The sequence below is a fragment of the Fulmarus glacialis genome, unplaced genomic scaffold (assembly GCF_000690835.1).
Source record: "Fulmarus glacialis isolate BGI_N327 unplaced genomic scaffold, ASM69083v1 scaffold6461, whole genome shotgun sequence".
NCBI classification, from domain to species: domain Eukaryota; kingdom Metazoa; phylum Chordata; class Aves; order Procellariiformes; family Procellariidae; genus Fulmarus; species Fulmarus glacialis.
Window position 1 is genome coordinate 1 of NW_009193295.1, and position 15,437 is coordinate 15,437.

Consider the following 15,437-nt stretch of genomic DNA (forward strand, 5'->3'; position numbering starts at 1 on the left):
AAGGTCTTTTCTGACCTAAACGATTCTATAATTCTCTTCTATGATAAATATACTGAGGCTCAAGAGTTTGATGATGCAGTTAGGAGATAAACTTACATAGTTTGTTACTTGGGATTAGAAACTAACAGAGTCTAATGGTTCCTCCTAGTCTAAAGTATTTTGACAAAGAAAATAGTATGAAATGGCTAAACCTCGAGTCACAGAAGTAGCTATCAAGTACATCATGAAAAATTTTAAGTAATTGTGTAATCTGCAAACCCAGTCTCTTACCCATCTAATATTAGGCTCTCATAAGCTGCCTTTTTGTCACAGACAGGGCAGATCCAGGTAGGCTTCTTTTCATTCATTTGAAGATAAAGAGCAGCATCAAAACATTGCAGGTGTGTGCAAGTAACAGCCCGGCATGGGATTGTCAGTCTCATTTTTCCCAGCTGCAGGAGATGCATTTAAAGAGTGTCAGAACAGAAGACAGTGAAGTAGGCCTGGTGGCTAACAACGAAATCAGAGGCAGTCGGTGAAGTAACTGTCTCTTCTCACTACAGAGGTGCCCAGTGCTAAGGTCGCTGCAGGCAAATCCACCCTATCAAAGCACGTACGGTGCACTTAAAGGAACAATAAAGCCATCCTCAAAGTCTTCACTGAGTCGAAAACAGTCTGAAACATTTCTAATGGACCTGCATCAATGTTACTTCTAGGATTTTATTTTTATTAAAAGACCTCTGAAGCACCCGCTTTATAATTTTCTTTTAGCCAAATATTTCAAGCGTTTTTGTGAGCTCCAGTTATGTTAGACTCGGAATGGCATTATACCCATTTTAACATTTGACTTAACAGACCAGTCACTAACACAAGGCCAGTTTCTACCTGGGAAGAGAAACCCCAATGCAGCATTACGTCCTTACACAGTGATCCATTTTTTTGTTTGTTATAGTAGCTGGCAATATAAGCAATACCACCAAGGTGAGGAGATCCAAAGTTTTATTTATCACTGTGCCCTTTAATTATTCTGTCACCCTGCCCTATTAGTCTCAACACCTCAATATACAAGATTACTCCTTTTAAAGGCCTCACTATACACACATGAGTAGCAACTTGATTCTGACTACATTACAACTGAAGCATTCACAGTTCCAAACCATACTTGGTTGAATGCTGCTACAATCAGGTGCTTGTAGATGCACACTTCTCCACGCTATTTTATATTAATGAATCAGTTATAAACCAAAAGCCAATGAAGTTCCTAAAGCAGGGCCTTCTAAAAGCAGCCCAACTCTGCACTAAAGGTGAATGCACAAATCTGCACATGGTAATTTCCAGCCATACTTACAGGACACATCAGAGATACCCGCAGACTGGTTGTGGCAATCTCACTATCAGGATCTGCAGTTAGTTTTTCTTTAACTATTAAAATAAATTAAGAAGTTATACAGAGACATCATTATTTGAAATGCTAACCTTGATTCGCCAGTACATGTACTTTATTTCCAGCTATCTAAAACAATTAAGCATCTAGGAAACTAGTTCATAGCAATATCAAACAACAATAGTTTCACTATTTATAAGTGACTGGCAAACACTATGCATCGCAAGATTGTTTGATGCGCAGTAGAGGCACTAACAGCCACAACGGTTAGTAGAGCAAACTCAACCCAACACGTGAAGAGATAAATAATCATCAGTGAGTGAGGTACAGAGACAATCAACGTCACATGCAAGTGAAGAGAACCCATATTTAGGACATCTACCTGCACCTCACAGCCTACCACAGTAAGTGGTGCTCCTGGCATTCGTGTAAGAACATTTCAGATGGGATCCCTAGGTGTGCCTCTTTACCGCCTCAGGGACCCTCGCTAAAAAAGTGCATGATGCCTCAGCAGCAGCAAAGGGAATCTTTGATACTCTGGGACTTTCTTTTCAAGATGCTGCAAATCCCCTAAGTATTACCAGTTCTAGTTTTAAAGAGCCATTGACCACCCTCAAAAAGTACAGACATGCAAATTAATTTGACTTACTTAGTGCTCTGGAATGATCGGGGTTTCTGATACCTTTCATTTTTAACCTCTGCAAAAGCATAGCTGAAGTGAGCTGACGAACAAGATACACGGACATGGAGTAATTCTACAAAAAGAGTGATTAAAGATTAAATATTGATTTCATACAGTACTCTCTTGTCATAGTGGAAGTACTATTTACACTAGCTGTAGCATACAGTAAAAACTAAAAACATGCCCATTTGTTGCTTAATAGTTATGAAAAGCATTGTCAGACGACTTCATTACTGTGAAGGAGTCCAATACTCTGCCAGAATTCTCCTGCCAATCAAGTCCAATTTTCCTATTCCAGTTGTGACTTAACTAAGAATAACTCCACAACCAAGAGACAATCTGGGCTCTTTTCTTCGAAAGGTGCTTTAGACTGGTGACACACCTTCTCATACATGCCGTCTTTAAGAACTTCTCACGTTTATCTCCTAAATCCTTCCCTTTTTTCAGTGTCAATCTGTTAGCGGGGAGCTCAAAGCCAATCAAGTGACAAAAGAAAAGATGAACGCTCTTTCAGGTGCAAACACAACACCTTCAAATGGCACACAGCTGCACCAATTTATTTGTACCTCTTCTTTAGCTTGCTCTGCACTTTTAAGCCAAGCCTCATTACACCATACCCACTCCTCCGAGGCTGGCCACATTCCCTAGCATTTACTACTCTTCCCTAATTCACACCGCTTGCCAGCTTCTTTTGTTCAGTGTTCACTCTCTCTTCAAGGTCACTAATGAAGAGAAAATTCTGCAAGTCCCACTACTACAGAATAATAATGGTTTCATCTGTATAACAAACACAATCTCTTATTTCCACTCCCTGCCAGCCACCTTCTTATAGCTCCTATACTGTCTGTGTACTGCACAAAAATTTTAAACACCACCTACTGCCCTGCTCCTCCTTTACCACCTATAGGAAAACCAGCTCTTACCTAGATGAGCAGATAAAGTTATCTAAATGCACGGGAAACTACTAAGAAAAACAGATTTCCACACACCCCCCTTAAAGAATGACTATACATTGCACTGTTTATTGCCTACAGGAAGAATTCTATAGGCTCAGGTCTGACTACCTCTGTGGGATTAATGCCTCCTTTGCTCAGAAGCCCACCACTATCAGTCAAATACATGCCAATAAGCTCTTACCATGTGAGCCCGCTGACAGCCCACACTGTCCCCAAGGGCCCCATTTAGAGGATGAACAGCGACGGCCGCTATGCCAGTATGCTTAGGGCAGAGCACCAACATTAAACCAGAGAACTCACTTTACCGCTCAGGGCAAGGGGGACAACCTCCAATTCATCTGCTGGTTGGCTGGGACAACCTCCAATTCATCTGCTACCATGAGAATATGTTTTGGCAGATACAGGGGGAAGAAAGCAGGGGTCAGCAAGAAAGGGCCAGACCACACACAACCCTGCCGTCATTTGAAGCTAAAATGGGAAGCAATGGCTTAGATCTTTCCCTCCACCTCCGTTTTAGAAAAAAAAAAACAGAAAACAAAACTTTGCTGTCAGCACTGCCCTTCATTTATCTTCTGAACATTAGCTTTCTCTCCAATTTCTTTTTTAAATTTTAGTGTATAAAAGCTTATACTGGAGTCTCACTTTGAAACGTGGTGTCTCTGGTCCACAGATTTTGATTTTGAAGACAAAAGTAAGAGGTAAGCTACTTTGGTAATTGAATCCAGAAGGATTTACACAACTAGTGACAGATAGAGGAATAAGTAGTTCTTGACTTACCAACAGCTGAAAGGGCTGCTGCAACAGCTATTTAAACTAGGAAGAATTCAGGAATTCCTCACACTCTCCCTTTCTTTCCTTAGTAAATCCATAGGGGGATTTCTAAACAGCCACACAGCCATTTTAAAGGCTAATTCCTTTTCAACTATGATTAATGACTGCAGGCACTAGAAAGCAACAGGTATCACATTTCCATCACCACCCCCTTCATCTCCTGCCACCTGAAGTCTAGCATGCTTTTCCCCCACTACAGCTTTCCGTTGAAGTTTAGAACTGCATTATGAAGAGGCTTCAATTTTCATTTTCTTTCCCAGCTCTCCACCCTTCCCCACATTGAGTCACTTGTCCCTCAAGTCACCCAAACTTCCAAAATACTCTTCATTTGTAAGAAAACACACACTGCTCGGATACCCTGCATTACAAACGCACGCAGCACACAAGTACGGTCCAACCAAGCATGTCTGAGATCCATCAAGCCCAGAAATAGCTGACATCAGCAGCCTGACACCTCCCCAGTAAACCCTTCCCAGCAACCTGCCATCTAAGGCTTTCTGAGCTGGAAATTTCACCCTGTTTTGGTTTATTTGCAAGTACAATTTAAAATCAACTCATAGAGAGGCCATTTTCATGTAAAAAAGGAATCTCAAAATAAAAGAGATGGAAATACCCATTAAGCAGTTCTTCCTAGGAAATAAAAATTGCTTTTGTAAAACTACTTAGAATTACTTCGTTAGAAAACAGAAAAACCTCAAAAGCAAATGCATGTCTCCACCCCCACAGCCTTGGCACATCTGGTCAGTTTAAAAAGCCTTCTCGAATGGACAGTTACAACAGATACTGAGAAGTGTTATTTTGTCACGTCTGAACTGTTTTGTACTATTTACACCACAAAAAGATTTTGGTATTTTTGACACACATTTCAGGCAACCCCTAACAGGAGGCTGTCTAATGTGAATTCTATAAGGGAGTCTTTGGAGTCTGTATGCAAGTTTTATGTACATTACTGTAAACTACAATACTTCTAGAGCAAACTTTTTTTCCTGGCACTGGTAATAAATTCAGCCACTTAATACTAAATGCTTGCTGGTGTATGCCTTGCCAGCAACATCAGGCAGTGGGGGAGAAGGAATGCTAGATGAGGTTATTTAGATAACTTTCCACGTCCTACAGAACATACAGTTTACCTTTCCAATTTCAGAAGCCCAGGAAATGGAAATCTGGTTTGGCACTGCTGATGACAACCTAACTAGAGATGTTATATTCAAAGGGCGCCCAGGTCGCTTCTGTTCAATTCCATTTTTTGGCGGTGGAGCGTATCCCTATGGGAAGAAAGGACAAGGAAAGTGTTACCAAGTCTCTGCGCTGTACTCTGAAACAGACTTGTTAGTTTTAAACAGATCTATGGGAAGCAGGTAAACCTAGAGGCTCTCCAGGCTGGAGACTAAGTTCTACACTTACTCTGAGAAATATCAGTCTTTAACAATCTGATACCATAAGTCAGCCACAATTTTAAAGTCTTTTTAGGTTTTAACGTGGTTTTACGGAAGTGCTGAAAAAGTGGAAGAGAACAGGTTTTGGTCCAGGTAAGTTTACTAGAAGAGTAAAAAGCAGTGTTGATGCTTCGTCCTTTCTTTCCCCCACCCCACTGAAAGAGAGCAGAACATCGCAAGGACACAGCCTTAGTGACAAACACAGCAAGTCTTAAGAGTTAATTCAGTGTTTCACACCCGGAAAACACTTTGTTGATTCTATCTAAGAAACAATAAAGCCCTGTTCCAAAAGCTTCGCATCTCCTTGGTGTCTGCTTTGCCTCAGATCAACTACACTAGCCCCATTAGCAACAGATTGTTATCTGCCAAGGTCCCCGAAGAGCTGTACCTGGAATATCAGCTGTATTTAAGAGCTAATAGGCTTTGCTGTTGTCTGCAGAAACAAAATAAACTAGGTATTGTTTGCTCAGCTTTGAAGAGTTTCATAACCTAGACTGCTTTTCTCTGTAGTTTTATTTCGTATATCATGCTTGCGAATTGAATCAGGAGCCATCCGGCTCCCTTTGGCTTCTAGGCAAGCACATGCTCTCCAGCATATCGTGAGCAGAAAGTACTGGTGCTACGTGAAGGAGCACACAGCCTAACTGCAGCTTATTCATCTCACCCTGCATCTGTCACTGTGAAAGCAAGCCAGTCTTGTAACAGGAACTCTGAGAATCTCTGTTCTGAGCTCACACAGACAACCTGCAGTCCACTCATCTCAAAAACTCATCCTGCACCAGAAGGATGCCAATAAAAGATTGCAGCCCTCTGTCTTGCACAGAACTGACTGCCAGATTTCACTTAGTTCAAGACAGTGTTGCTTGATACAAGAAGATCTCCCAGAAAAAATATGCTGGAAAAACACACACACATGTATTTTTTTTAACCAGAGAAACAGACACATTCACAGCCTAGTGCTTGGAAAAAGAGTTACTTTGAAAGACTAAGTCTGAAAATAAAAAACAGAAATAAACAGCCTCTTCCACTCACTAGCCAAGTATACCATAGGATAATCACTGCCTTTAATCCAAGGAGGACTCAATAGTTGTCACATCATTTCCTAGGTTTCCAAAGCAGCTCTATTACTAGTCCATACATTTCACCTGATCACCAAGCTCTGGCTGTGCCTCACCACTGCCCTTTATTAAGGACTCTTGCTTGCAGTGACAGAATAAGGACTCTATCTTCTACAGGCAGGTCTGCCAGGCCAGAGCGGCAGACAGCAATTGCTGAAGAACTCTCTCTAACTCAGATGATGAGTGACCCAGTAGCTATCAGGAATCTTACCATGTGTGCTTTATCACAGAACATAGAGGCAGCAGCTGTATGGGGACTGCTGACAATTTCACATTTAAAAGAATGAATGATTTGCCATTTCTTTAATCAGACATAATAGCTGCAGCCATTTATAGAGTATATATCCCAATTGCTTTGCTGTAGTAGGCCTTTCTCTACTATGGTGACTTTAAAACGAGCTGATGTGAATGAACACACCATCCCTACAATATTTAGGAGAGTGTTTCCACACATACTATACCAGCCACAATAATCCTGCTGCTCTCCAACCTAAAAGGAAGCTGCCTTGCTTTCAAAACAGCAAGGATGCAAGTTTTCTTATATTTCCCAACTTTTTTTTCTTTTTCAGAGACAGACTCTGCAGCACAACATGCTTCATTTCAGTCAAGCTTTTGATGTTTTCTTCCACAGAGCAATGACCTTGAGATCAGATTCAATCTTGTACTCCTAGAACGCTTTAAAACCTTCCCTTCCCAGCCCTTCCAGGACTTAGGTAAAGACCACTCTGCTCACCTATCACAACCAGCATGGTCTACCACTGTTTAGTTAGGCTGCCAATTCCAGTGGCTAGCAAGTGCCAACATTATTTGGGTCTTTAAGTCTTCCACGCTTCTTGCAAGAAGCATATTAGTCAAAGCAGGTGGAATCTGCTACAGCCAGAAAATCTATCAACAGAAAGCGTGATTGCTCTTCTATCTGGCTATTTCCAATCTGCCCTGGCATATTTGATTTTGTCCTTTGAAAGAGACTTGCAGTGGTCTGTGGAGGTCCCCTGAGAAGAAAAGCAAATTACCTTTTTGGACTTTCGCGTTTTGTCTTGCCTACAAGAGAAGTCAACAGGAGAACCACCTGCTATAGCACATTATGTATAAAATCCTTGTTACTTGCCAAGACACCAGCGTGCAAGGCTCTACATTCACTCCTTTTAAGTCAGAACTGACACTGTAAGAGGAAGACACAGATAGTTGTAGGAATACAAGAAAACTCCGTGTTAACATGAGCTGACACAACCTGAAGCGGTACTGGCACACTGGCAGCATTTCTCTAAGGTTTTTGATAAGGACTGCAGCCAAGGAAATGACCAAGAATAATTTAGACATCTGCAGAGGCATGAACTGCTATACCAGGGAAAGACAGAACAGTACTCACTTAAGAATTGTACAAGTTGGCAATAGAGGCTGGCATCACTGATTAATTACCTAACACCAACACTACAGAGTTGGACAATAAGGGTCTTTGAGGCAAAGAAGTTACCTTACAGTTCCTGCAACAGAAAGGAACCACCAGAGGGATGCAGACAGTGACCAAATCAACAGAAAATGTTTGCAGGTGCACTAGGACTGAGACCATGTTTGTCATTCAGCTCATACTGAAGGAGGAGAGGAAAGGAAGTTGCCAAGACAATAGTCATTTATTCACTTTCTCACCTAAAGTTTCTGCTGAACAGTTTAAAGAATCATCTTATGAAGTGCAGGAAGAACCTACAGGATTTAGATCTAAAGCAAAGCAATAATCCAAGATTACAAACAATTTTTGCTACAACTGTGACGTATGTTACGCACAAAATGGATAGCATAACACAGCATAGAAGGGTGTAAACTGTGTTAGCAAGACTGAGAACCAGCAGACATTGATGTCCACAGGATAACATCAGACCCAATTCTTTTTGGCGGGTTGCTTAAAGAAAGGAAGACAATCTGCAGAAGAAAGGAGAAAATCCTGAAGTTTGTCACAGAGAACATAATTGGCATTTGCAGAAAATACTAACCAGAAAACATGAAAGAAATCCTCTTACACACTGAAGACAGACAGAAGAACAGTGATGCAATGGTTAAAGAAGTAGGGGGAAGAGAAGCTAGAGAGTCTCATTTAAGCTGAGTAGAGGCAAAAAAAAGCAGTCATGGTTGCATACGGCAGGAGGGAGGGTACAGGACAACACATCTGACACACCAAGAAGGTGACAAACATTCTGAAAAAGAGGTTTCACGCCTCCTCTCTCCACACAGCATTTTTCCAAACCCACTGCTGAAAAAAAATCGCTGTACTACTACTTTTTCCTACTACTATCTTCTATAGCTTCCAGAACTATTTCAGAATGGGTTGTGTAAGAGTTTCTCTCTGTTCTATTGTACAGAGATACCCATTCCAGAGATTTTTCAAGAATAACGAGAGTGCTTTTCCCTTTTTGTATATATTGAAGCCTTGAGGTGACCCTGCCTATGTATAACTTTTGCAACATCAGACCAGTAAAGCGTATGACTGCCAACACTGTCTGTTCCAGTATCAGCAAATGCTAGGAACCCTCAAATGTGTCTGTTCTTCATCCCCGCAATGAACTCTGCTCTAACCAGACAGATGCAGAGCAGCGTACAAACTTGTGCGCAAGAAGGTGATACCATTGCCTCGTAACAAGAGGGAGCTCAAGCCAACCGCAAATATAGATAGCCCGAACAGCGAGGGCTACTACCAATCAAGTCAAATAAACTCAGTTTGAAGACCTATGAGGAGGATTCCCCATGCAGACACTGGTTTGTTTTTGACATATTTTGTTGTATTAGCTGCAACAGATGAGGTTTGCTATAGGTGGCTAAAACACAATTAATCCGTGCAGTGGCTGTAACATGATTACTAGTAGTAATGGCTATCTCACACAGCAAATGTACAAACCATATGGCTAACATTAGTAACTAGAGAAATTTGAGTAATAACAATAAGCTTGATTGTTTTAGCAAGCTAACATTACAGAAAAAACACACACACCCCAAGTCACAAAGAAGCCACAAGTACGTACAAACAAGCTTACCGGCAACGGAAACAGCTTCCCATTTACTTTAATACACAAACTATTAGGGTAATTATCTTCTTGAGGGCAGCTTGTCTCTGCTAGGCATAACCTATATCCCCAAAAAGAGAAAGCGTCATTTTCAAGTGTCACCGCATTCATATGTCCCCACATCTAGACTTACGTTACATTAGCCAATTAAGAAGTTATAAGAGAACACTACGAAAAAGGTACCTTAGCTGAACTTGGACTGTGTAATCTCTCCTGCCCCCTGGCAAAAAGTCCCTGTGACAAAGAGAAAGAAAAAGAGAAGTACCTATTTAGACAGCAGATCTCATATTCCAGTCATACGCAGAAAGAACTGGCACGTCTGCCCCAACATCACTAAACTTTGCTCTTATTTTTCTTTTATTGAGCTATGAATAAGTCTTAGAAGCGACACCTCTGTTTAGCTACTGCAAGTTAAGCAGGACTTTAGGATCAGCATCATCTGTCAAGAGTTTACAGTAACAATAAAGTATGATGTTGCCAGAGAGGAAAAAACCCTATGAATTCTCTTGGCTTACACCATAGGTCTTACAACAACATGAACCCTGGGACAAAAGATAAAAGCAGCCTTCCATTTCTGCAGCCAGGAAACATGCAGGGAAGAAAAGCTTACCACCTCTCTGAATAGTCACAATTATTTGGAACAGAGTAACTGTTAACTCTTTAGTGGCGTAGCATTTACCCCAACTGTACATAAATTCTGTGCACAGTAGTTCCTGAAGAAAACAGAACAGATAAACTCAGGATAACTTCGGTGAGGATTATCACTCTGCATCTGCAAGCTTATGCGATGCATAAAATGAGCCAAAAACCCCACACTTCCTCCTGAAATTTTGCAAAAGTTTACCTACACTATACCACACTCTTACTTCTTACCTGGAAATACAGATTTCTCTGACCTGCTGAGGTGTTAAAGCAAAGATAAAAAACTTCTCTTGGAACCTCTGAATACTGCTCTGTACTAGAAAAAAAAAAAAAAGACACAAAAGAGGTTTAAACCAAGGTGATTAAAGTCATTGATTAAAACAGGATCTGCAGTTGAGTTTTTCCTGGAACAAGGCATAAGTCACTTAATATAATCAAATTGTGGTTTAACTGCATGTAACTGTCAATAGGAAAGCAATGGAACAAATCATTCATTCAAGTATATTCAGATGGCTTAATATCACATTACACTTCAGCACTAAAGAAGCTTGGCAAGCCACGTTCAAACAAACACACAACAAAATATAACACTAGATACCTGACGAAAAGAGTACCACAGAGATGTTTAAAATAATGTAGTACATTATTTTAATGTACTACAAAAAGAGAACGTGCACCAGAAGTTATTAATGGACAGCTGGAAAAAAAATCAATTCAGAAACAGCTAAAGGTAACTAAGCTTTTGGGGAGGAAGGGATGGAGCACAACTCCTAATGCCAGGGAAGCCAGCTAGACTTCTTGTCTGGGAATTACCCCTCAGTAGCACTTGGCAAAAAGATAAATAAATACAACTTTCACATCAGAATCCTACTTGTCTGTCAGCGATGGGAAGCAGCAATATTTTAGTATTAAGGGTTCATAGTATGCACGTCACTTTTCTACCTTCTTTCGACTTGAGAAGTTAGAAACCTTGATCTGAAATAAAGGTAGATTGGACTTGTCCAACAGTTTAAAGTTACCAGCAAGGAGGACAAATGCAAAAATGGCACAACTAAACCAGGCAAATTTGGAAGAGCTAGACTGTCTTGTACACTGTGACATTCAGAGAAGATGATCTCTATGCCCAGAAAACACACACAAAAAGGACACAAACATGAAATAGAACCCAGCTGGAACAAACACACACACCAAGTTCCTCAAACAATTCAAAACAGCTACACTGTGCACATATGTGCGCACACACCCCCCACAGACAGCATTTTGTATTTTAAAATAATACTTGAGCACATGTAAAAAAGATCATGGAAATATTTTGTTATTGAATTGAGTGTGGGTTAAAACTAAACCCCACACCTACACCTGTTCTTGTGTTCTCATATTAGCACAAAAGAATACCTACACTCTTTTTCTCTCTCTCTTTTTTTTTTTTTTTTTTTTTTTTTTTTTTTTTTTTTTTTTTTTAAGAGTCGCAGTGAAGCAGACTATACTCCTAGCTCTCGGACCTATTTGATTTCTGAATTCTTAATTCTCAAGAACAAAAAACGTGTTTGTTCCATGTCCCAATCACCCAGGTCTACTAACTGGGAATATAAGTTACCCATATCAATCTAAAAATATTAAATAAAGGAAGCGTCATTTCCAAATTTGCTCATGAATCCATGTTAAGAGTGATTTTCAGCCAATGTTCATATCGTTCTAACATCAGAAGGGCCCACTATTTGCATATCAAGCCAGTCCTCACATCTCATTTCCTCACTCCTTCTCACACAAACCTGAGTTGTAGCTCTGGCTGCTGCCACCTTCAGGTACTGTGCTCTGGAAAGAGTTTGAAGGCAAGCAAGTACTCAGTTAAATTAATCTTGTCCCCCTCACCCATATCCTAAAAGGATCCAAATGTTACAGGACTAGATAATGCTCACTCCTATGAAAACTGGGCAACGGGCAAAGAGCCTACAGTCTTCAGGGGAAAGAGGAATTTACATGCAGCTCTAACTATAACATGGTGACACCCCTAAGGAAGCATACTCCTTTCAGAAAAAAAGGATCACTTCCAAAGTTGAGGAAAACAGCTGTTGGGGAAATTTCATATCACTGCCACCTTTAGATATCATTGACCAGGAAACAAAAGGTAATGGCATAGCAGAAATACAACGCGGAACACACGCTGCATTATATGGGACAGAGTGACTATGTGGCTGGCAACCAGTCTGGTTAACCGAGCCAACAGTTGTCCCATAACACAGAACAATTCAGGAAACTAGTTAAGATACTCAGCTACTGCGCACAGTGAGCATGAGCTAGCCAGGACACCGTGGCACTGACATATTATCTCTGTAAACGTAATGGCAGCATGAGCCATAGAGCTGTCCAACACCACAGCAGCTATTGTACCAATACACGGGTTGGGTATTAAACTTTTCTCTAACAGGGTGTCACGACACACAAACAGTGACAACAGGCATTGTAAAAAATGCATGTTAGTAATGTTTGCTGCTTTAGGTACTGGAGGATGACCAATGATCAGTGTATGCCTCACTGAGGTACAAGTCACAGCCTCTATTATCAGTTAAGAAACGAAAATGTTTAAGAGGATGCAAACAGCTTGCAAAATGCTGAAGTGTTTCTAAACAATATTGCTAAAACAGTTAGGGAACATTTTTTACCATGTAACATAAGACAGGTTGAATTTCAAGACAGAAAACAATGTATTTTCAAATAATTAAATAAGTTTAAGAGTGAGGCGTTTGAGGAAGCTTGAGATTTCAGGTTATTTGGAAGACAAAGGTGCGCTCCACATTTTAACATACAGCATGGCAACAACCCGTAGGCTGAGAAACCTTCACTAATCTGAGTACAACACTGGACTTTGCTGCACAAAGTATCTATTTCAGTGCCAGATGTCAGAACCTGCAGAATTGTTGCAGTGAGATAAGAGTAAACTAACAAACCAGTGAACTTGTTCTCTTTACGTTGCAACTTATTAATTTCCGACCCTGAAATCCTTTTCCTGTTGGCCCTGACACGTGTTTTCCTCACTTGTACCAGGCAGAGACTTCAGGTCCAAATCTTTCAGCCAAAAGTGGAGGTTCAGACTAGATATTAGGATGCATTTCTTTACCATGAGGGTAGTCAAACACCGGAACAGGCTTCCTAGAGAGGTGGCCAATGCCCCAAGCCTGTCAGTGTGTAAGAGGCATTTGGACAATGCCCTTAACTATTACTCTTTAACTTGTGGTCAGCCCTGAAGTGGTCAGGCAGCTAGATGATCACCGTAGGTACTTTCCAACTGAACTATTCTACTCTATAATTGAATATCCAAAAGCCAAAGATCTTAAATCATATAATATTTACAAAAGAGAACACTATTTTCTGAAGTGTGGCTTGGCACTTTTGGGGACAAGTAGTGAAGAGAGGGCAAGGGTAGAGACGAGAAGGGAAGGGAGTTTCCACTTTTCCCCAGCCGCAAAAAGCCATTTAAGTCTGGACTTAGTACTGCCATAAGCAACACCTATTTCATGAATTAAGCAACCTGCAGAGCTATTAAACACTTACCTAGACTTGTAGGTTTTATGAGCACATCAAGCACATCGTAAAAAGGTAAGCTTTTCAGTTGAACATCGGGATGAACGGGTGGAATCGGAGGGGATGGCTGCTGCATCTCAAAGTGGGGCTTAGTATCTTGGAGGAGCACAGAACTGACAGGCGAGGAAGGAGACTGAGGCGTGACTGAAGTAGAAGGGAGTGGGTGAATGCCAGCAACAGCCAGGTCAGGCTCGACAGGAGAGGAACTATTGTCCAAATTGAAAACCGCAGGTTTTATAGCTGATAAGTCCGAAAGTCCTTCAATCGTCCTTGGGTACCGACGCCTATAAAGTTCTCGGATTTTTATCTGAACTGCCGGGCTGCAGCCGCTCTTCAGTAAGTGCAGTGCCCTCATCAGGAGGTCATGTTTCCGCCCGCTTTTATTACGTCCAGCAAACCCCAACAACACTTGTAGTTCAGAAACACGAAAACTTGATACCATATTCTAGAAAGTAAAGAGAGATAAACACAGGTGAACCAACAGTACCCCAAGGAGGCCTTTCTGAGGAGCATGGTGAAGCATCTGAACTTCCATCATTCTAGTTTTACACCTGTCATCTCAGATACTACCCACACCCTTACCCAAGGCAAGCGTATAGTTAGTTTAACGCAAAGTAACACAGTGTCCAGGGTGAAGGTTGAGTTTGGTTGTGTTACTGATTTCAAAGACTTCTAATTGTTTTCACACTCAAAAATAGCAACAACAACAAAATCTTAATGCAACCCATGCAGTGCTATCTTACATTCAGAGATAGAAGCATAAGGTCTTACACAAAATCTGTCTCACTTCATGAAACAAACAAAAAATCAGATTAATCAATATTATCACCTATCTTCCAACACATTTTAAGAAATAAAATAAGCAGCTGTTTAAGTTCCACATAGTTTATTCTGAAACATCCTTTATTTTGTGCAGCATGTTAAATGCAGGCATGAACAGAGACAGGCACGTTAGGCTTCACTCTTGAAAGGATGGCACAGCAATGTCGACACTTTTTGAAAAGCTACATTATTTCGTACTAACAAAGTGTTTAACCAACAGAGTTGATTCTTCCAGAACATGACAGTAAACTTTCTGTCCTTTTCATATCATGTTCTGGTATCATGGGACATTGAAAGATCTCTTCAAAGGAAATAATACTATTTACTTGATTATCAGAGTTAGTTTTGGAAGACTGAGGATTGAACTACGAAGTTCATAAACAGAAAGATTCTCATTAAAAAAAAAAAAAATAAAAAAGCCCACTATGCAAGAGGAAGCGATCTTCTCCCCCCATTACTACAAACTATTAACTTGGCATAGGTGCATCATCTCACATTTTTGTGAGCAAGCTCTCTTTTCAGAGGTATAAAATTGTCCAGAATTCTTCTAAGCAAATTCCTTCCTATTTCTGTGGGACTCTTCCACCGTAACAAAGAGGTTAGGTTTTAAAGATGAAAGAACATATGACTTTAATCTGTACTGCTGTACCGTACCAACTCCAGACTTGAGGACTGGCAGATGAAGGCCCTAAGTGAAGGTATGAAGTAGTAGACATCTGGGATCATAAAAGATATTTTTAAAAATAACAGTTCAGAAGTGCATTGTTGACTTTTAAATAGCAGTCCAATACACAATATTTAAAACTTTGGGCATTGATTTCAGACAGGATACAACTCAAAATGCAATGTTTTGTGTTTACCTTCCTTAAGCCCTACTATGCAGTTAAAGTTTACACCCCTGTATTCTAAAATAGATCTGATCTCAGCTGAAGCTTTAACACAACTATGCTAC

General features: G+C 40.6%; 1 protein-coding gene across 1 annotated transcript; it reads right to left on the reverse strand.

Annotated features, from left to right (window-relative positions):
- Positions 1–266: 266 nt before the first annotated feature.
- On the reverse strand, positions 267–14,105 carry PIAS2 (protein inhibitor of activated STAT, 2). The gene is made up of 8 exons (XM_009587387.1): positions 13,634–14,105; positions 10,313–10,397; positions 9,623–9,673; positions 9,410–9,500; positions 4,963–5,097; positions 2,013–2,118; positions 1,328–1,401; positions 267–431 (listed from the first exon to the last, which is right to left on the reverse strand). Exons 1-8 carry the CDS (start codon positions 14,103–14,105, stop codon positions 267–269), a joined length of 1,179 nt encoding a protein of 392 aa, XP_009585682.1.
- Between the last annotated feature and the right edge of the window lie 1,332 nt (positions 14,106–15,437).

Coding starts and splice junctions, on each gene's coding strand:
- PIAS2 (XM_009587387.1), bottom strand. CDS start 14,105: ATGGTATCAAGTTTTCGTGTTTCTGAACTACAAGTGTTGTTGGGGTTT. Junction 9,501..9,622: donor ACAGTCCAAGTTCAGCTAAG/GTACCTTTTTCG, acceptor TTGGGGATATAG/GTTATGCCTAGCAGAGACAA. Junction 5,098..9,409: donor GGAAGCTGTTTCCGTTGCCG/GTAAGCTTGTTT, acceptor TTCTTCCCATAG/GGATACGCTCCACCGCCAAA.